The 21,878-nt window shown below is 39.0% G+C and overlaps 1 protein-coding gene across 5 annotated transcripts in view; it reads left to right on the top strand.

Annotated features, from left to right (window-relative positions):
* Positions 1-21,878, top strand: part of FHIT (fragile histidine triad diadenosine triphosphatase) — a 1,483,533-nt gene that overhangs the window by 427,784 nt on the left and 1,033,871 nt on the right. For 4 of the 5 annotated variants that reach the window (XM_032649510.1, XM_032649509.1, XM_032649512.1 and 1 more), the window contains one exon: positions 4,309-4,400. The exons of the other annotated variant lie outside the window; for it this stretch is intronic. In XM_032649510.1, coding sequence (XP_032505401.1) covers positions 4,353-4,400 — 48 coding nt within the window. In that variant the 5' untranslated portion in view covers positions 4,309-4,352. The remainder of the gene's footprint in view (positions 1-4,308; positions 4,401-21,878) is intronic. 5 annotated transcript variants of the gene reach the window in all.

A 21,878-nucleotide genomic window follows, 5' to 3' on the forward strand; every position in this document is an offset into this window, starting at 1 on the left:
GGTCCATGGAGTGAGAGAACTAAATTTGGTTGTAGGTTTCCTGATCCCTAAGGCAGAAAGGGAATTACTAGCTTATGTAGCCTTCTTTGTCACCAGAGAAAGTATTACAGTTTTTCCATGCTAGTAGACTCTCTTTGGGATCAAAACTGAAGGTGGAATTTACTGGTTTACAAAGCGAATGTTGACTTTAGTGCAGTTTTCAAACAGGAGTAAGTATCGGGAGGAAAGATTGAGGGCATGGATTCATATCTGTCTTGCTTACTGTTATGTCCCAGAGCGCAGCACAGTGCCTGGTGCATAGTAGGTATTGGATACATAGTTGTTCAATTAAAATGGTCTATTCAATGGACAATTTGCACTGACTTTCAATAACAGTGAAGACACTATATACTCTGCCTTTGAATGTTGTATTCTGTCTCCCCAGAAGGCCATCCTCTAGCCCTTCTTTACCTCCTTCTCACCCTTCAGGTCTCATGTTAAATCCAACTTCTTTTGCTTTAGTATCTCAGAAGGATCTGCTACTGAATGTCCTTTGCTGCAGTTCCATTTATAAGGAGTTATCACATATTTCATTGTTCATTTGAAAGTCCAGTGTTTTTTGCAGTGCAGAGCAGCCACGTTATTCTAAGTACTTACTCAGACAAATTAAATAATTCTGTGTAGTAGTTCTGAAAAGTCTAATTTCCATGTGCAGAATCATGTTTATCAGCATCCAAATTCAAAGGCACAAAATAGCACATTTACATTGGTAACTTATTCATAACATTCCCTTTCTACCTTGTTTGTTTTATTGTTAGAAACCAACCCAAATCCCATCTGTAGGATGACACACATAAAAGGATGAAATTTAAATATCAGGGCTGTGATGGGGCAAAGCACTTGAGGCATATCCGGCCTTGAATTGGTGCCCTTTGCCTCCTAGCTGCATTATGTAAAGATAGGGCAATTGCCAGATTTTCCTTAAGGGTTTAACTAACTGCTTCTTCAAGGCCTTAAGGTCTCTCAAGGAAGTGTACAGATAAGGCATTTTTAAACACAGTATTGGCCCAGGAGGAAGTCTTTTGGGGCTTTTACTTCATGATTACTGAACTTTCCTGCAAGCTTTTTTCCTCCACAGATTCTCCCTCCAGGAAGAGACGGAACATTCTTTACAATTCTAGCCTCCTTAAAGAATGACCTCCTCGCCTCAACAAGCGTCTTTTGGTATTACTGGCAAAAATGAATTATCTTAAAGCTAACTTTTATTTTAAAGCAAAAATTCTCTTTTGGAGGGGGAAGAATCTAATCTCAAGCCCTAGAACATATAAGGTTAATGGCAAACTTGCTTCAAGGAGAGAAACAGAAAAAGCAAAATTGTTAAGTCAGCTGAAGAACTAATCAAGTGTATTGTTCCCTTGATTCTGTAAAATTATAACGAACCTTTTAGAAAGGTTGAAAAGATGTCCGTGGTGTGCTCTCAGTTTACTTTGTCTGTAAGTGCATGTTCCCTCTTCCCCGTGGTCCCAGAGGCACTGGTGTGTGCTGAACGGGTTCTCCTGGATGAGGGCTGAGTGTCTTTCCAGATGACAGATGGTTCCCTCTGCTGGCTGAACTTAAATTCAGTCCTCCGAGCTGAGCCAACCTGGGAGGAATCGCTATCCTTCTCACTGATTATGAAAACAGTTTTGAGATCCATCCTTAAAGAAACCAACCATCTGTGACCAGTTTAAGTGCACACGGAACTGATGATGAGCTAACTTACTTCCTCCTTTCCTCCCTCCCTCCCTCCACCCCTCTCTCCCTCCCTTCTATCCTCCCTCCCTTTTTTCTTACTTCCTTTATTTTGAGAAAAATTTAAAGATACAGACAAGCACAAAAGGTAGTATAATAAGCATCTGTATTTCTACTATCTAAAAAGGAGCATCTGTTTATGTCTAGTCAGATTTACTTCTGGTTTGTGTGTTTGTTTCTTTTTAAAGAAATTATTGATGAAACTAAATTCTCTTTTAACTACCATATCCTGTTTTCCTTCCACCCTTCACTCTCTCAGCTGCCTGTACCTCCTGCTGAAAATTCCCTACCATAAATTTAGGATGTAATATTTAACTAGTCTATTGTTTATATTTTTATGTACACACATATATATACCAACAACCAATATATACTATTTTGTTTAAATATTTTATGTTTAAATCTTTCCTTCCTGTTGCTTTTTTAATGTAACAGTATTTATGAAATTTATCTGTATTGATGCTTATAAAATCAGTTGATTTTAACAGCTGCATAATATTCCATCTTATAAATATAGCACATTTTATTTGCCTATTCCCTTTCCAATGCAACTTTTAGGTCATTTCCAAGTTTTGCTATACAAAAACAAAAAAACACTGCAATAATCTTTTTAGTATATGTCTCCTTGTGTCCATATTGCTTGAGCCCAGTATACCCTGCAATGAGAATCAGTAAGCTGTAGGATATATGTAGTATTACCTTTGATAAATATAACAAAATTGCTCACCAGGATGATACCAATTCATGATTCGGCCAGAAGTAAGCTAGAATATTATGCTATTTTTTTATACCTCTTGGACAGCACTGAATTTTGTCTGTCTTCTCCATGTTTACTATTCTAGTAAAAGAAAAATGTAATTTCATTATTTTAATATGTGTTTTCCTCTAGTGAGTCTGAGCTTCTTTTTTTTTTTTTTTTTTATGCGTTACGCGGGCCTCTCACTGTTGTGGCCTCTCCCGTTGCGGAGGACAGGCTCCGGACGCGCAGGCTCAGCGGCCATGGCTCACGGGCCCAGCCGCTCCGCGGCACGTGGGATCTTCCCAGACCGGGGCACGAACCCGTGTCCCCTGCATCGGCAGGCGGACCCCCAACCACTGCGCCACCAGGGAAGCCCTGAGCTTCTTTTTTTAACCTTCTTTGTCCATTGAGATTTCTTCTTTGAACCACCATTTTTTTCTATATGTTTGTTCATCTTTGTTCTTGATTTTTGGAGTTCCTTATACATTCTGGTTACTTATTCTCTGTTACGTACGTTGCCACTATCTTTGTCTGGTCTGGCATTTGAGAAGATTACTGCTTCTGATGATAAGTAAGTTAAATTGTTATGGTTTCTAATTTAATTCTACGTATTATCAAGGAATTAGGCGTTATTTTTCTCCCCTCAGCCCAGTGCCGATCCTTTCGGATCCTCTTTCAAAATATGCAGCAGATGACCACCCACTTCTCCCTGTCCCCTGTGCTATCTGATGTTTTATCCTCATTTAAAAAAATTACTCTCTCAGGGCTTCCCTGGTGGCGCAGTGGTTAAGGATCTGCCTACTAATGCTGGGGACATGGGTTCGAGCCCTGGTCTGGGAAGATCCCACGTGCTGGGGAACAACTAAGCCCATGCGCCACAGCTACTGAGCCTGCGCTCTAGAGCCCGCAAGCCACAACTACGGAGCCCATGCGCCACATCTGCTGAAGCCCAGGTGCCCTAGAGCCCGTGCTCCACAATAAGAGAAGCCACAGTAATGAGAAGCCTGTGCATTGCAACGAAGCATAGCCCCCGCTCTCCACAGCTAGAGAAAACCAGCGTGCAGCAATGAAGACCCAACACAGTGAAAAATAAATAAATAAAATAAATAAATTTTTAAAAAATTACTCTCTCGATAAATATACCCTTCATATATTATTATGCCCATTTGACAGAAGTGAAAAGTGAGGCTCAGTGAAGTTCAGCAGCTGTATAAGACACAGAGATGGTAAATGTATTACTAGAATTCAAACTCAGGTCAGTAGGACCAAAAACCCTTGTTCCTTCCACTGTCAGTTTCCCTCAGATTCTCATGGACACCAAGGTTTCAAAGGAAAGGAAGTAGATTGACCCATAAAATACCTTTCAGACAGATGCTTCGGTATAGGCCGCCACAAAACCAGAGAAGTACTCTTCCTACCGACTTCTGGGTTGGCCTCATCTTTATGCAAAACGGAAAACCCCTGTTCCAGAACTGGCTGGCTCTGAGGAAGGGCAAATAATAATGCAGCCAGAACAGCCCAGGACGAGAAATGGGAAGATGGAATGTCAAAGCACCATTCTGCTCCTTACTTTATGTGCTTGTAGGAGTCACTTAAGCCACTCTTGAATCGTGATCTCTCTTGTGCAGAGTAATAACAATACTTAGAATTTGCACATGTGCCTTTATTCTACCCTTTTAACAGTACCAATGCTGTCATGCTAGCTCAGTTTTCACGGTGAATGTCCCTAATGAAGTTGTACTATAAGCCATCTAGATCACTGCGGAAATGATCATCTGAATTTCTTGTTTATGGTGTAGGTATCCCAGGACTGCCTGCTTGCCAAGACCCTCTGTAAAACTCCATGCACCCTGCTGTTGAGCGCTCTGAGGAGGTAACAGTATTCAGAAAGGTAGAGTTTACTTAATTTAAAAATTTTTCGTAGAGTTAGGTATAACTGACCTACTGCGGGTATCCTTATAATAGTAGTAAGATTTCTATGTACATATAAAATAGAACTCTTAAAATGGTATAATTTGGGGGCTCAATTTTCTTGGAGAATTTACCCTCTCCTGACTTCTATTTGTAGCTGCCATTTAAAACTTGGGGTATAAATATTATGTCAGTTAAATAAAGGAGTGATAACTTCACTTTCTGGAGAAAGCATTACCTTCCCTTTCATGAAATGTAGCTTTACCGTTACCTGATTGACATGCTATTATATTATTCTCCCTTCCACCAGACAGTTACACATATTTAATAATTTTTATGTATAAAAAGTAAGGTTAAGCAGTTGCAAAGACAAGTTGTTACGCTTTGCATGGTTTTGAGAATGATCGTGGAGATGAAATGACGTTAGTAGTAGCAAGAGGACACACTGATATGAAACGTACCTCCTGAAATAGAAAGGGATTGTTCTTGGTCAGAGGAAATCCTAGTGGCATTCGCTGGGACAGTGAAGAATAAATCTTATAACAAGGCCTGAGGATAGGGCAAAATAATTACTCTTCTTTGTATGTCTTTGGATGGTTTAACTGGATAAGTTTAATATACATTAAAAAAATAGCAGTAAAAGAAGGGAATGTGCTAATGTGGCAAAACTTCCCCAGTTTTGATGATGTCAGTGGACAGTGTTCATTTAATCCCTCCCTAGAACTCATTTGTGTATACCCCTCTCCTTTTCTCTCACCCCTTCTCATCTTTACTTCCCTCATAGTATCTCCCATTCCGAGGTCTCAACAGACAATTTAGCATGTGTAATAAATATAAATATTGAATAGCCCCATGTGTCAGAACACAAAGATTTTGTTTGCTTTCAGTCAAGACCCAGTCTCCTGTTTCCACTTTACATTGTCTGCTTACTTACTCTTGGCCCTGTTTTCTATTCTCTCTCGTTCCATAGTTGCTTGAAACTCACGGATTTATGCAAAAGACTGCCCCTCACATTTGTAGGACTGTGACACATTGCTATATTTTCTAGAAATACTCACCAAATGCAGATTATGGAGGGATGAGTCAGGCATCTTCACTTCTTAATGTGCCTGATTTCTTTCTGGTGAATCACCTTCCCATCTAGAGTGTTTTTCTGGAAGATGCAGAAGGTTTAAGGACAGTAAATGAAATGAGCTGAAATGGAATCCTGGTGTTACGTGTTTCTTTACTATGAGCTTTGCATGGAATTGTTTGATCCTTATGTTATGGTTCTGTTTAGTGTTTTTGAGCCCTGAAGCAAGACTCTTTTTAACATGAAAGGTGTCAATATGAAATATATATATATCTGAAAGAGGGGCATTTTAATATTAATAATTAGCGGAAGGAGGAATTATAGGCTATAACTTTGAGTTTTAAGATCTCCACTTATTTCTCTTTGCTTAGAAACACTTCTCTTTTCTCTCCTCATAGTAAAGGGCATGTGCTTGTTGATTCCAAAGTCCCACACTTTGCTGTTTCTTTTCTTTAAAAAGACGGACTCAGATTTCTGCTATTTGCTGTGTGATCTCAGTTAACTCACTTAACCTCTCTGAGCTGTGGTGTCTTCCTCCGTAATATGAGGCTAATTATAGGAACTACCTCATAGAATGGTTGTAAAGGATTAAATGACAATTTTTATAAAATGATTAGCAAGATACCTGGTGTACAGAAACTCTCAAAAAATGGTAAGAACTATTATCAGCAGGAAATGTGCACTTACGAATTCTGTATTGGTGTTTAAGGATATCATTTTCAATATTCTGTTTCTCTTAGGATATTACCTATTGCAGTTTTCAATGAGGCAAGATATAGAGATATCTGAGACCAAAAAACTAAGGTAAAATAAATAACGTGGCAAAGTACCATGTAGATAATCTTTGGTAGTCATGATCCTGTACAAGCCTCATTGCTTTGAGATTGCATGCTGCCAGTGTAAGAGTCAGATCTGATTGATGTTTTATATTTTATCATTTGACTTTATGCTGTACTTTCATTCCAAGTCTTCTCATGTATTTGGCAGGATGATCAAGGAAGCTCTGAGTGTGACTTACGTTTCTAGTTAAAACCAAAACCCAATATCACTAGGTGAAGTGATGAATGGAGGTTAAGTATTTTGAGGAGAGAAACTGCTAAATGCAAAGGAATATTTCCTATATGTTTTTACTTGTTTCCATTTCTAGTATGGCTAAGTGAACTCTACTGAGCCTGGCATTTTCACAGATAGCAACTATAAAGTATGGGGGAAATATTACCTGAAAGCCCTAGAGAGTGAAAATAAGCAGGTAGATTCTGAAAGGGAATTGAGATTCAACACTTGGAAGCAGGGGCCAGTGCAGAGTGAGTTCCCCATTTTACAGCTTTTTGACTGAGGACATGTTGAGGTTAATTAATGTCACTTGGGGTGACTAATTCCAGTAGATAAACCACATTCTTTTTGGTTTGAAGATCCAAAGAACAGGGTTCAAGGCAACCACAGCCACTGACTGGAAAATGAAGCTAGAATTCTGGAAAGGAGAGAGGAAGACAGGGGAGGCTCCCAATTCAATGTATATATAGTACCCAAAGTTTTGACTGACCCCTGAACCACGAACACGTGGAGCAGATATAAAGTAGCACAGCTAAAGATGAAAGAACTGAATTGAGATTTGAGCTGCCACCCAAGAGATAGTTTTCAATTTGTGTATAACCAAATTAATTGCCTGCTAAAACAAATAAATCAGTGCTCTTCAAAGAAGTCTAACAGATTTTAGAGTCTTTACTCCATAATATTCACATTCATACATTCCCATGATACAACCCCGAATTAAATAACATATGAAGAACCAAGAAAATGCGACCCCTTCTGAAGAGAAAAGGCATTAGTCTGAGACTAATTCCAAGATGACCCAAAGGTGGAAATTAGCCAAGATTTTAAAGCAGCTATTATAACCATACTCAATGAAGACAGAAAGATACACTCATAATGAGTAAAAATGTAGTAAATAGAAACTACAGAAAAGAACCAAATGGCAATTCCAGAACTGAAAAATACAATATTTGAAATAAAAATTCACTGAGTGAGCTCACATCCATTGGAAGTAACAGAAGAAGGTGTCAGTGAACCTAAAGATAGAGCAGTAGAAATTTTCTTTCTGAAGAACAGAAAGAAAAAAGATTTAAAAAACTGAACAGAAAAAAATGAAAAGTATATGTCACTCAGGGGCCTGTGTGACATAAGTAAAAATGTCTAACATACAAGTAATTGGAGTCTCAGAAGGAGAGAAGAAAGAGAATGGGACAGAAAAATATTTGAAGAAATAATGGCCAAATTTTTTAAAATTTGATGAAACACATACATTTGCAGATCAAGAAAGTCAGTGAACCTCAAACAGGATAAATTTGAAGAAAACTGTGCCTGTGCACATCGTATTCAGACCGCTGGACACCAACGATAAGGAGAAAATTTTGATAATAGCCAGAGAAAAATGGCAGGTTACCTTCCAGGAAACAGTGCTTTAAATTAGCACTACCTTCTCATCAGAAACTACAGAGTCTAGAAAAACTAAAATGATATTTTTGAAGAGAGGAAAAAAACCCCTGTTAACCCAGAAATCTATATATAGTGAAAATATCCTTTGAGAATGAAGGGTAATTAAAGACATTTTCATATAAAAGTAAACTAAGAGAATTCATTGCCAGCAGACCTACATCACAAGAAATGCTAAAGGAAGTTATTCAGGCTGAAGTGAGATAACACCAGATGGAATCTTAAATCTTCAGGAAGGAATGAAGAATGTCAGAGATTGTAAATATAAAAGTATTTTTTTCATCTCAGTGTCTTTAAAATACACAGAACTTTTTAAAGCCAAATCATAGCCCTGCCTTGTGGTGCTTATAATGTGCTGTGTGTAGATGTCATACATAAGACAATTATAGCATAAATAATGAGGGGGGTGCATAGTAAATGGATTTATACAGTTGCATGGTTTTCGATTTTATATGAGGTGGTATGAAGTGAACTCTGAGTAGACTGTGAAAGGTCAAGAATGTATATTTTACTGCTTAGAGCTATCACTAAAAATCCAGCAGATAAATTAAAGTAGAATCCTAAACACCTTTAAAATGATCCCAAAAGAATGCAGGAAAGAACAAACAGAGAACAAGAAACAGCGGGGGCAAACAGAAAGCAAACAATGAAATTGTAGCTCTAAATGCAAACATATCATGCTAATCATATTTAATTATATTAAATGTTAATGGACTAAATACTTTAATTAAAAATCAGAGTTTATCAGGATGGATTAAAAAAACAAGTATTTTCTGTTAAAAGATAAACTTTAAATATAAAGATACAGTTAAGTTTAAAGTAAATTGGTGGAAAAAGATACACCATGGAAATAGCATAAGAAGTCTAGAGTGCCTATATTAATATCAGAGAAATTAAACTTAAGACAAAAGGTATTACCAGAGTTAGTGTTTGATAATAATAAATGGGTTATTACATTAAGATAAGAATTATAAATTAGTGTATATACCTGACAAAATTCCAATGAGATTACTTTAAGTATCTTTGAGTCTAGAATTTTTTGAGGACTCTCTCAATTTTGCGTCAAGAGACACAGGTGACTCATCACTTTAGGCTAACAACCATTTTGTAAAACTGTGGAATCAAAGCTCACCACAAGTGAAAAAAAGCATAGTTGGAGAGTGTGGATATCTGTATGTCAAATATATGTGAGGGTCCCTAGCCTGGAATCACGTGACACAAATTCTAGTTAGTACTAGCTTCTGTATTAGCTAGCTGAGAAATAGTACCTCATTTGTGATGGTTTATAACCAATTTAAAATAAGATTAATAAAATATACATAGAAAATCAGAAAAGAAGTCCACCAGTCACTGTTGCTAACAGGGTTGCGAATATATACTAAGCACATAAATTCACTCGGGTTTTCTGGCAGGCAGAGCAAAGAGGGAAACACAGGAAGTTGCATATTCTTATGATCAGAAATGTTAAAACATGTCAGAAATTTCTCATGTGATCTTGAAGATCCCTTCCTGTATTTGAGATTTCATAAAAATGGGGTAATAACATCTACCTTTCAGAATCTTGGTAGGAATGATTGAGACCACACTGGTACATAAATGTTAGTTTACTGTTGTCTTTATATAACTCCAGTAAAGGTTCATGGTAGAAATCTAAGGAGTCTGACTGTAGCTAACTTAGTTAAAACTCCAGAGTCTGACCTTCTATGGGTCATCTAGTTACTATTTATTTAAGTGCCCCTATATTGTGAGTAACCATGAAGCATTTTTACAGTCTTCTCTATACAAAGTAGATGTTACTGTCTGTGTTTCATAAGTTAGGCAGCTGAGCCCCAGAGAAGTGATGTCACTTGACTAAGGCCACGTATAAAGGTTTTAGTCAAAACTTGCACCCCTATCTCTACGTCACCAAAGCCCATGGTTTTTCTACTACATTACACTGCTTCTAAAATATGGAAGAGTTTAACAGTATTGGTATTATTTCCAAGAAGTATTCCAGTTTATAAAGCTGTCATTGTGAAGAACCAGCACACACTGGGTTAGAATTTGTGTTATGTGAAATCACAGACAGAGTCATGACTCAGAAGGCTCCGCATACCCCTGAGAGCATCAAAATGTCTATATTTTGTGTTCGTGTTTTGTTTTTTAAAAAATAATTTCTTGGTCAAGACTTGAGGACTTGGAGAGTGACAGAGAGTAAGGTCACCCTGGGACCACTAGTGACAGCTTTGCCAATAAGGTTAGAGTGTTCTTTAACCTTAAAGCTTGCTTAATGAAAAGAGACCCGCCCCCCCAAAAACCTTTTTACTAATGGGTAGTGCTCTCTTGTCAGTTTGAAATGAGCAAACTGTCAGCCTGCCAATTACCATGCATACAGTATATTCTCATTAAATCATGCACTGTAAGTTTCTTCAGGTTTTCAAACTGCTTAATTGAAAAAATGTGTAGTGTCGCTCTTACAGGAAAGAGGCAGGAATCAAAGGGCTGGAGGGTTTACTCTTAATATTTCGGAGTTTGCTTTTAAGTGCAGCCAGAAATTGTTCTATTTTACAGTTTTGATTAAAGGACTGTTCCTTCTGCATCTTTTTTGGTTTCGTTTATAATTCAAACACTGTAATGATAATGCAGTTGCTTTTATAATAGAGCTACTAAATCATTCTGCCAGGAGATGAAAACCAAAGTAAAGGGCTCACCTTTTTGTGCTGTAGCTCTAAGGCCGACTTGGGTGTATTGAGGCTGAAACAAACTAGGAATAAGAGATCTGGATGGGTTTTAGTTTTGCTAAATCTCTGCTGCTGTGTTTTCATTTTAGGAGGTTTAGGCTTTAGCATCACCTCAATGGGTGAGTTAATCCTGTATGAGAGCTGATACCCTTAGGCTATCATGGCCTATGATAATTAGGCTGTTTGATTTGTTTGCATGGTAGCTCTAAAAAATACCAGTGCCCAAGCTCCACCCCAGATCAAATAAATCAGAATCCTTGGGGGTAACTGTTTTTAAAAGCTCTCCAGGTTATTCTAATATGAGCCAGGATTGACAGAGCCTGGCCTAAATTGACTTGACTAGTCCAGCATTTCAATTCAACTGATTCAGCAGCTCTTACCATCAACCACAAGGCATCAACCAACGACTTAGCAACCAATAAACGCTTCAGAGTTTCAGAAGGTTAAAAACTCTGATTTCTGAGCTCCACTTAGATCTATAAATGAGATTCTTTGGAGACAGGACCCAGGAATCTCCATTTTTAACCAGAACTCTAGGTGATTCTTATGCCCTAAGGTATGAGAATTTGCTAGAGAAGCAGGATGATCTTTATAAGTGAAGCTGAGTGGAACTTCAGAGGAAAGTGCATAAATCACAGTAAAATCAGGGCAGGCTTTTTTTTTTTTTTTTTTAAAGGGATTTTGGTACATTCATTTAGGCTACCTGGGATCATGCATGGTTATAATGGCATTAGTTTTTTGGGGGGATAACCCCCCACAGCATCACCACCACTATTATGAGACCCTGGGATGCACACACACTTTGTAGCTTCTTTAACCTTTAGACATCTGGGCCTAACGACTAGGGCCAATGCATTTTTCAAGGGCTTAGAAAAATATTGAGAACTAAAAGGAAGAGAAAATGATTTTGGACTTGAAGTATGTAGAAATTGCAGAGTCAGATCAATTAGATATTTAATAAAATGTCAACAAAATAGAACATTGTGCTATTGCTATTAATGACTAAATTTAGTAATTATAAAGAGTCTATGTTTAGAGACATTTTATGAGTTTGCTTTTCTCACTTCTTAAGCATGTCTGAATTGCATGATGATTGTTGAGAAATTTTAGCCAATTTTAAAATTTAATAAAGCAAATTGTATGTAACCAAATAATTTTAAATGGAAAAATACAAAAATCTTCTCAAAAATTTTTCATCGAACACTTCTTTATTGTAATGTATTATATATAATATTGTATTGAGCCTCCCAAAGAAAAGGTGCTTAAGACCTAGGAAGGTCGTGTACCCCAGAGTATATACTTAAAAATTAAAGGATATTTAATTGTCCAGAACTCCACTCTCATTGACAAGGCTATCAAAATATGTCTAAGCAAACTTCTAAAGATATAGTTGAAACTAAATATTGTTGCTCACCTTCCCTCTAGGGGGGAAAAAAAAGCCAAAAAAGATAAAAGAAAAAAAAAATTTAAGCTACATACCACACTGCCTTTAAACGTACATCACTTACATAAAAGTTGGGACAGTTAATGAGCATCAGATGAGACTTACAACGCCAGTTGCACACTATATCTTTTGCTCAAAAATTACCCCTAAGAAATTGTGATAATAGTAGTGAAACAACACGTGACTAAAATAAAAGAGAAGTAGATACCCTAGAAATTTGGAGTCTCTGAGGTCAGTTGGTAACTAGAACTAAATGTCTTTTTAAAATTCTCCACGCCACTTTCATACCTTGGATTTGATTACATACTAGGTCCCCAGTTTCAGAACTCTCCTGATCCATCGATTACGAGTCCCACTACTAACATCTTACTTAAGGTACATCTTCTCCTTTTCTTAGCCCCTTTTTGTTTCTTTTGTAAAAAGCTACCACTGCAGTTTTATTTTTTGGTTTACCTTCTTTTTTGACTGTCTCCTTCCCCAGAATATAAACTCCATGAAATCATGAGTTATGGCTGTACTTTACCAAATCAGTCATGGAGAAGAAAGGGTGGTGACAATTGATCACTTTGTCCTTGCCAGCAATGATTAGTCAGGAGCGTCATACTACTGGGACAGTGTAACAGATGCTTATGGTCAGGAAATATTTTAAAACACCTTTTGTAAACTTGGATTCTGTAACGCCAAGTCAATAAATGAGTGAAGGAAAGGAAGCTATATTTGAGTTTCATCTATATCTCTCTTACATCCTGCAGCGTGCAAAAGGAAAAAAAAGGGAAAGAATCAGCTTTTCTATAAATTCTGTGACTTCTAGATGAATAAACTGGTTAATTGTTCACTTGAAAAATGACTACTTTATACTTTTGGAAAGGAGCCTGAATATTTCTTGGCAATACTTCAACTGATTAATAATTTAGAATGGTGATGGACTGGAGAATGGAAGTGGAGCTAATAGCCTCTCATTTTCCTCTTTATTATTTTAGACAAACTGGTAAGTCATGGTAGAAGTGTGGGGAGTTTCTGGGTCAACTGACTAGAAGCTTTGGATTAAAAATGGAGAGAGGTATTTGGTTTCTCTAAGGTGTTGACTTCACCCGTAATGGAGCTGGATGACTTTGTGATGTGTTGCTTCTGGTACTTAGCTGCTTAGAGTTGCTATTACACTCCCAAAAAGTCTGTGTGAACTACAGGCAACTCCTACTATGACTGCTGTGTGCCATATCAGGCTAGACACTGCTTGGGAAGAAACAACGGGTCCAACACAATTCTAACCTTAAGAAGTTCAAAAATCTGGCAAGAGACACATATGTCTATAAATCATTATTCTACCAGGTAAAAAGTATTAAGTGTCTTAGGAGAGGGCTATGAACAAATACCATGGGGGCCATTAACTTATGGATTGGTGTGAGGGATCTGCCTAATTGGGAATTAGTGATTTGAAACAATGTGAGAAAGTCAAACTATCTACTAGTAACTGTATATGCTGGTAACAGCAATCAGAATGAGAAAATGCCTAAGAAAGGAATGCTGGCATGAGAACCTCATTGGGATTTCCAGGGCTATGTAAAGCTCTGTGCCTGTATTCAGAAAGATAGGATTCGGATAAATTGTATCCTAGAAGGAGTGAAGTGAGCCTTATCCTAGAAAATGCACAAGGGTTTAGCTGGAAATTTCTACGTGTTTTGGGGAGAGGCTGTGGCTTTAAAAGCAGCCAGTGTTATTGTGGATGTTGCCAGGGGTGCTGATGTTCTTCTGTCTCTAAGGGAAGCATGTCTGGGCCCCCCAACTGAATCCCACAAATTCTGAAGAGAGTTGAGTTTTTCATCTAAATAAGACAGTGTGTATTTGAGTGCCAAATCTGCTTCCACTGGCTGAATGTTTTGCTAATATAGTCAGGGCCTGAATGCAATTAAGACTCACCTCAAGGAGCAATGAATTATGCATGCTTTCCCTGACCTCCCGTCTCCCGAGGACTTAAGTAACTTCCAGAATACTCATGTTTTGAGTATTTGTATATGTTATTGTTATGGACTAAATTTTGTCCCTCCAAAATTCATATGTTGAAGCTCTAACCTCCAATGTGACTGTATTTAGAGAGAGGGCCCTTAAAGAGGTAATAAAGGTTAAATGAGGTCATAAGGGTGAGGCCCTAATCCAATATGACTGGTGTTCTTATAAAAAGAGGAAAAGACACCAGAGATGCAGCCACAGAGAGAAGAAATCATGTGCACAGCAAGAAGGTGGCCTTCTGCAAGCCAAGGAGAGAGGCCTCAGGGGAAATCAAATGTGCTGACATCTTGATCTTGGACTTTCAGCCCCTAGAACTGTTGAGAAGTACACTTCTGTGGTATTTTGTTATGTCAGTCCTAGAAGACTAATACGGTTATTGACAAATCCTCCTGCGGGTTTGATTTGTGAGCCTAGGTCAACGACAAGTTAAATGGAACTCTCAATTTGGGCCAAAGCAACCATGAAAGTCCTTAGGAAATGATTCTCCTTCCTTTCTCATTAAGTAGTATCTAGCATAACCATAGTATAAAGCTACTCATTTATGCAGAGCAAATTTTTTACTCAGACATCTACTTATTCACCAAATGTTCATTGAGTGCCTACTATGTGCCAGTTACTCACAGATTATGATCAGAAGGAGCTGTCAGTCTAGAAAAGGAAATATAACAGGCACATAACATACTTTCATTTGTTTGTGGAAATACCGTGGGCATGCCAAGACTGAACGGATTCATTGCAACTGAATGGCAGGGAAGACTCCTGGTGGAGGTGGAGTCGAAGGAGGGCTTTGGAGGACAGATGGGGTTTGGTCATGCAGGGTTGGGCAGTGGGGGAGAGAGGAAGAAATAGTGAGCAAAGGCTTAGAGGCGTAACCCTGGGAAGTTTATGCGGAGATGTGCACTTTGACTGAAATGTAGAATATGCAAAGGTAAATTTTCCGTCATAAGGATGAGCTATCTCAGACTCAGAGGGCTTCCTTCGTAAAGGAATGATGATATGCTACACACTGTCCTTCACACATTGTTATGTTAACACATCCACACTCATAATAACCCTGCAAGGTATGTGTTAGTATAGTGTTATCCCAATTTATAGTTGGAGAAACTGAGGCATGGGTGGGTTAAATTACTTGCCAGTTACTAGGAAATGGTGGAGCTGGGATTTGAACCTACACATCCTGGCTCCAGAGTTTTTGCCTATATAAAAGAGGTCTGAGCATCTAAACCAAAGTATGAGGGGGGGAAGTACTGGATGTCCATAGATTTGCAAATGGGGCAAGATGCAGACCTTTGAGATAGTGGGCAGCTTCTCCTATTTCCTTGAGCAAAGAGAAGGGCAGAGCCCCTGCTTCAAATAATCATGATGGGGGATCGCAGTGCCCTTGGCCACCTTCCCCTAAGTTATCCATGTTTGCAGCCATTAGTAGAGATAAATCCTCGGTACAGGGAAACAAAAGTGTTTTTCAGGCGCTTTGCTGCCATGGTTAGCCTAGGACAGGGTTATGAAAGGAGCTTTTCTGTGTCTGCTGCCTTCCGGGGTTACATTCTTAGTGAATCTACTGCCTCAAAATGGAGCTTGTTAGTTGCGTGTCATCCAAGGGTGGCAATTAGTTGCATGTGTTTGGTTGGGTGCCAGCTCCCAGGGCACCAGACCTCAGTGGGGGAGCCACTGTTTGTCATGAATTAGTCTTTAAATAAAAGCAAGTTTTTAAAATGGAGCATGCTAATTTGGGTTTTGCTAACCCCCTCTGAAGAAGGCTTGGCCTGTTCGGTGCCAGCTGGCTGAGTTGGCATTCAGCAAGAAACTGGGTCCCTACCAAAAATTGCATTGCTCCCTCCTCCCGCTTTGAGAGCAAAATGGCAGGAAGGAGCTGGTTGGCCCTGAGAAACAAGGTGAAACAAGGTGCAGGGACAACGCAGCAATCAGATGATGAAAGGGAATTGAGCTGCCCTGGTCATACCTGCTTCTCTCACCACCTTAGGAAGAAAAGTCCACCCTTCTCTTTCCCCACTCACGCTGTCCTCAGCCACCCATTCAGTGACTTTCTACATAAAAGCCTTCCTCATCCAATTGCTTATACACTGCACCTTTTATACTCTTCCAAGTCATACTTAAGGGATTATCACTGCAGCTTTTAACTTCCCTGAGAAAGAGCTGAATGAGCGTGAATGGGGCGGAAGAGTCTTCAGTGAGAAAGTGTCCCCCACCCCAAAATGCTCATAAAACCCCTAATCACGATGTAAGAATGCCATCCTGTTTTTGGTGGCGGCTGGTTACAAATGTGCTCATTAACAATTACTGTACATATAGGCGATAATTACAGGAGTCGTGTCGCACACACAACTCATGGTAATAGAATGCGGGGCAACAACGGGCCCTGGTCGCCTTACTAGGGTGCTTTTTACACACGAAAATCCATCCCACCAATCAAGGTTTTGATTCTTGAAACTCAGCCCTTTGCCCAATGAGTGCTAATTGGAAGATTTGTTTTCTTACACTTTCCAGGTGGATAACCTGATCCTGAGTAATGGTGACTGTCATGCAATGAACTGTTGAAAACAGGAACTCTTCAGTTTTTTAATTATCTATTTCGGTTTTGTTTTGCAAACATCCCTTTGTCTTCCAGTAGGTTTGCTCTTTATCGGGAGAGGAGCCTTGTACAAAGGCAAGACAGAAAAGGAATTTAAATAAGGTTTATATTCGTTCTGAAGATTCAGGAAAGATGGGAGCTTTTTCTCAATATAAATGTTATTTGTGCAGCAATTACTGAGAAATGTGAGCTGTCCTAGTTACTAATGTACGTTAAATTTCCTGGAGTGAGATTTTTGTGAAATTTCCTGGAGTGAGATTTTTTTTTTTTTAACTTGTTTATTTGATGCCAGTGCCTCTGTTCTTCTGAATGTAGCATATTAAGTTTACTAATAAACCCATACCCCATTCCTAAGAGACTAGGCCTGAAAACCTTCTTGACAGGACAAGAATTTGTTTGCTTATTTGTTTATAAACGTTGATGCAGAATTGACAATGACGGACATTTTGAATATTTGAGTACCATATATAGTTTTAAGGGGGATATTATTTTTTCAAGGCAATGCAGTTTCTTTAAATGTGCATTTAATATTTTCGGTCTCGGCAGGACAATGTGTTGCTTTTAAGGATAAGAGCCCATAATGAGCCCATGAGCTTTTAATTTGTGATGTATCTGACAGGATTGTGGTGGATCTGATAGGGGATGCATGGGATTATGTCTGCAATCTGAAAATAAACCAGCTGGTATTCTGAAAACATTCAGAGAACACCGAACACCCCCATGTTAATGGCCCATGGCTTGATCCAACATCTGGATCCAACATCTGGAAAATTCCTGGTAGGGCATTTACATAAGAGTAGGACAGATTAGCCATATTCTCCATAGATCTAAGGAACCTAATTAATGTGTTGTATACTTCTTATGGCCCAATTCATATATATATTTTTAACATCTTTATGTTAAACTAATGTTATGTTAAACTAATATATTGTCATTTTTACCGTGAAAGTCAGCACAAATCATTAATGATTCCAGCAGCTATTTATGTTCTTCTCTTGTCTAGTATATGCCAATTAGCGTGAAATTATTCCTATTAGAGACATGATTGAATGATAGTAACCTGACTGTAACTTGTTGGCAGAAATTCTTTCATAATGACAATGATGAACTATGCATTGGAGTCCTTGCTGGGCTGTGTTAAACAGGAAGGTTGGATTTTATATGTTTCTAACCATCATGAACAATACTTCCTTTTTTAAAAAATTAATTAATTTCTTTATTTTTGGCTGCGTTGGGTCTTTGTTGCTGCGCACGGGCTTTTCTCTAGTTGCGGCGAGTGGGGGTTACTCTTCGTTGTGGTGTGTGGGCTTCTCATTGCGGTGGCTTCTCTTTGTTGTGGAACAAGGCCTCTAGGCACGCAGGCTTCAGTAGTTGTGGCACGTGGGCTCAGTAGCTGTGGCTCACTGGCTCTAGAGCACAGGCTCAGTAGTTGTGGCGGGCGGGCTTAGTTGCTCCGTGGCATGTGGGACCTTCCTGGACCAGGGCTCAAACCCGTGTCCCCTGCATTGGCAGGCAGATTCTTAACCACTTTGCCACCAGGAAAGTCCCATGAACAATACTTCTTAATGACTGTGTGAATTGAAGGAAATGTGCTATCTTGCAAATTTGCTTCAGTGTGGGAACTTATCATTTTTGTTTAATTTGTTGGGGGAAGGAATCACTGTTTGCCATTAAAAATGGTGTTCAGGGACCACTTTGCAATATGGACACATTATGATCAACAACAGTATATAGAGCCTAGATGAGTTCATCATTGCTCTCCTTATAGACAATATCTGAATTTTTAAGTGAAATTTTCCATATCTAATCATCACTGTAGAATGAAATATTATCATCAATGGCAGTGACTAAGAAAAATACAGAGAGCGTATACTGCCATGAAATTGATGATTTAATTATCCTTTTTCTTTCACCTAATCTTGATCTGCTAAGGCCACATGACATGACTGAAAATGCATATCAGGCAGATAGTCCAAGATATCTAAGAGGAGCCGTAAAAAGGACAGCTTTAGCTCCGTGAAAATTCCTGGTAGGGCATTTACATAAGAGTAGGACAGATTAGCCATATTCTCCGTAGATCTAAGGAACCTAATTAATGTGTTGTATACTTCTTATGGCCCAATTCATATATATTTTTTAACATCTTTATTGAAGTATAATTGCTTTACAATGGTGTGTTAGTTTCTGCTTTATAACAAAGTGAATCAGCTGTACATGTATATATATCCCCACATCTCCTCCCTCTTGCATCTCTCTCCCACCCTCCCTATCCCACCCCTCTAGGTGGTCACAGAGCACTGAGCTGATCTCCCTGTGCTACGCGGCTGCTTCCCACTAGCTATCTGTTTTACATTTGGTATATATAAGTCCATGCCACTCTCTTACTTTGTCCCAGGTTACCCTTCCCCCTCCCCATGTCCTCAAGTCCATTCTCTACGTCTGCATTTTCATTCCTGTCCTGACCCTATGTTCTTCAGAACCACTTTTGTATTTTTAGATTCCATATATACGTGTTAGCATACGGTATTTATTTTTCTTCTTCTGACTTCACTGTATATGACAGTCTCTAGGTCGATCCACCTCACTACAAATAACTCTGTTTCGTTTTTTTTATGGCTGAGCCAACTCATATTCTTTTGTCTCACCTTTTACTCAGGCCATTGCTGTGGAAACCAGCTTAGGGCAGGTGTGACCCGAGGGCTCTTGCCTAAGTTGAATTGGGTATCCTCATTTTCTGCCTTAGAGCTTCTCTGATACCTTGTGTGAGAGTTATTAAACCATGAAGTAATCCCTGACTAGGGTGGGATGGGAACTGGTGAAGAATTACTGTCCTCTTCCATGCTTTGTTCTCATTATACATATACATCTGAAGCACGTAAGGTTTCTCAGAGAGTTCCAGCCTGACTGAGCCCCAGTTGCCCACAGTGGTGATCAACTTGAGAATATACCCTTCTATTGCATTTCACTCCACATAAGATGCTGTTGGAGCCCCACCAAGATCAACTTTACTGAGTCAGCACATCATGACCCAGCTGCTTGTAGTATTGGATGCAAAGGCCTCACAGATGAACCCTTCTCAAGAGAATTACCTTCTGTTGAGAGGAGCCACCTTCCCCAGAAATATCCACGAGATTCTTCAACTCTTGACAAAGGGCAATCCATAGCCAGTGACTGAAGCTGTCCAAGTGGGATGATACTATGGTCCATTCATATTCCAGAGCTCTTTGTGGGATCAGGCCAAGGCTAGACTTCAACTAAAGCCACAGATTTTCTTGACTTCTTCTCAGGCCCATCCCACTCCCTTGTTTCCTCACAACTTTCTCCTGAGGGCACTTCTTCAATCAATTATTTGCACAGAAATGCCCATCTCAGGCTCTACTTCTAGGGAATATGATTTAAGACACCTTTCTTCCCTGTTTCACTCTCTATGGTCCCCCACTCCTGTTATCTAGGGCCCTTTCCCCGGGTAAACCACCTTTTAGTAAGACTTTGCTTTAGGCTCCGCTTTCCAGAGTTGGGTGTTAGGGTGGGGTGGGGAACCCAGACTATTACGAAGAACAATTTCAGTATGTTTGGAAGCTCCACTGTGTGATGCCCACAAGATTAAGTGCACATGGTCCCTTCTGAATGTCCTATTGCGGGAACTTCAATCCAGAAAGAATTAGGCAACGTAAGATTATGCTAGAGTGAACGATTCAGGTAATACATGCAAAAGTTGAGAGATTTATTATGTGGGACTAAAGAGGGTATCAAAGACTTGTTGGAGGAAGTGTACTTGAATCTATGAGAGAAACATTTAGAAGGAGGAGAGAGGTGGCAGAAGGAAATTCAGCTTGGAGAGACATCATGAATAAAGGCTTTGAGTGTGCTTGAAAATCATTAGTTCAAGGGACCCTGACATTGCCACCATCCCTGTGGGAATATAGGCTTCATATACAAGTTGGATATGTCCAGAATGTGCTTTTATTTGTTCTATAGATATCTTTTCTATAACTATCAGTTCCAGGCATTATGGTGGGCACTGGAAGTGATAAAATAGAAATTGTCTCTGCTTGAAAACAACTTGCAGGAGAGCAAATACATAAGCAAACAGGTAAACACATATAATTACAGGCTGTTTTCTAAAGCTCTGAAGGAAATTAACAGTTCAGTGCCATGACAGAAAATAACAAGGGTCACATATGTTAGATCAGGTGGACCAGAAAGTCATCCCTGAGAATATGATGTTTAAGCAGAGCTCTAAAGAGTGGAAAGTAGTCAGTACTGTAAAAGGCGGTGGAGCAAGGAGGAACATGGCAGCCAGAAGGATGGCATATGCAGAGGTCCTGAGGCAAGAAGTACCTCAATGTATATGAGGTACAAAGAAGACCAGTGTGACTATGTAGTACTGAATAAGGGAGTGCACAAGACAAAGCTGGAAGGTAGGGAGGAGCAGGATTTTAGAGGGCATCATGCTTTTTTATCCTCAATGTAATGGAAAGCAACTGAAGGTCTTTAAGGGCAGAAGTGATAGTTTCCAACTTACGGTTTTAAAATATGACTATTGTGTGAAAAATAGATTGAAGTGGGGGACACGGATAGATGTAGGGAGAGCAATAAAAAAGCTATTGCAGTAATCCATGTGAGAAATGATGATCACCAAGCCTAAGGAGAGTCAATGGATGTGAAGTAGAATTTACTAGAATGTAATTCAGGACAGCAGGGGCTTACTCCCGTGATCACTGTTGTATCCAGGCCTACACCTGAGGTCTGTGAGGCCCCGGGAAAGAGTACAAATGGAGGTCACATACCACCTGTCTAAATATCTAAAAATTATAAATCCAGCTAATAAGCTGTAAAAGAAATGCTTTTTTATCCTTCTACCATGACAATATAACTCTTCAGCAACAAAATCCAAAAATATAGGTAAAGCTATGATTGAAAATTGGCAGAATATCAAAGATAACTGAATATGATTATTGTTGCACATGTTCTGTTATTAGGGATGATATTTGGATGGATTAAAGGCAGAAATAATTCATACATTATTACATATTTATTCCAAAGAAGTGATTTTTCTTATCTTCGTTTCAGTAAAATAAATATGGTGTTATAATCAACTTAAAAAAATTTTTTTTAACATAATTGTGTCC

The sequence above is a fragment of the Phocoena sinus genome, chromosome 11, assembly GCF_008692025.1.
Source record: "Phocoena sinus isolate mPhoSin1 chromosome 11, mPhoSin1.pri, whole genome shotgun sequence".
NCBI lineage: Eukaryota > Metazoa > Chordata > Mammalia > Artiodactyla > Phocoenidae > Phocoena > Phocoena sinus.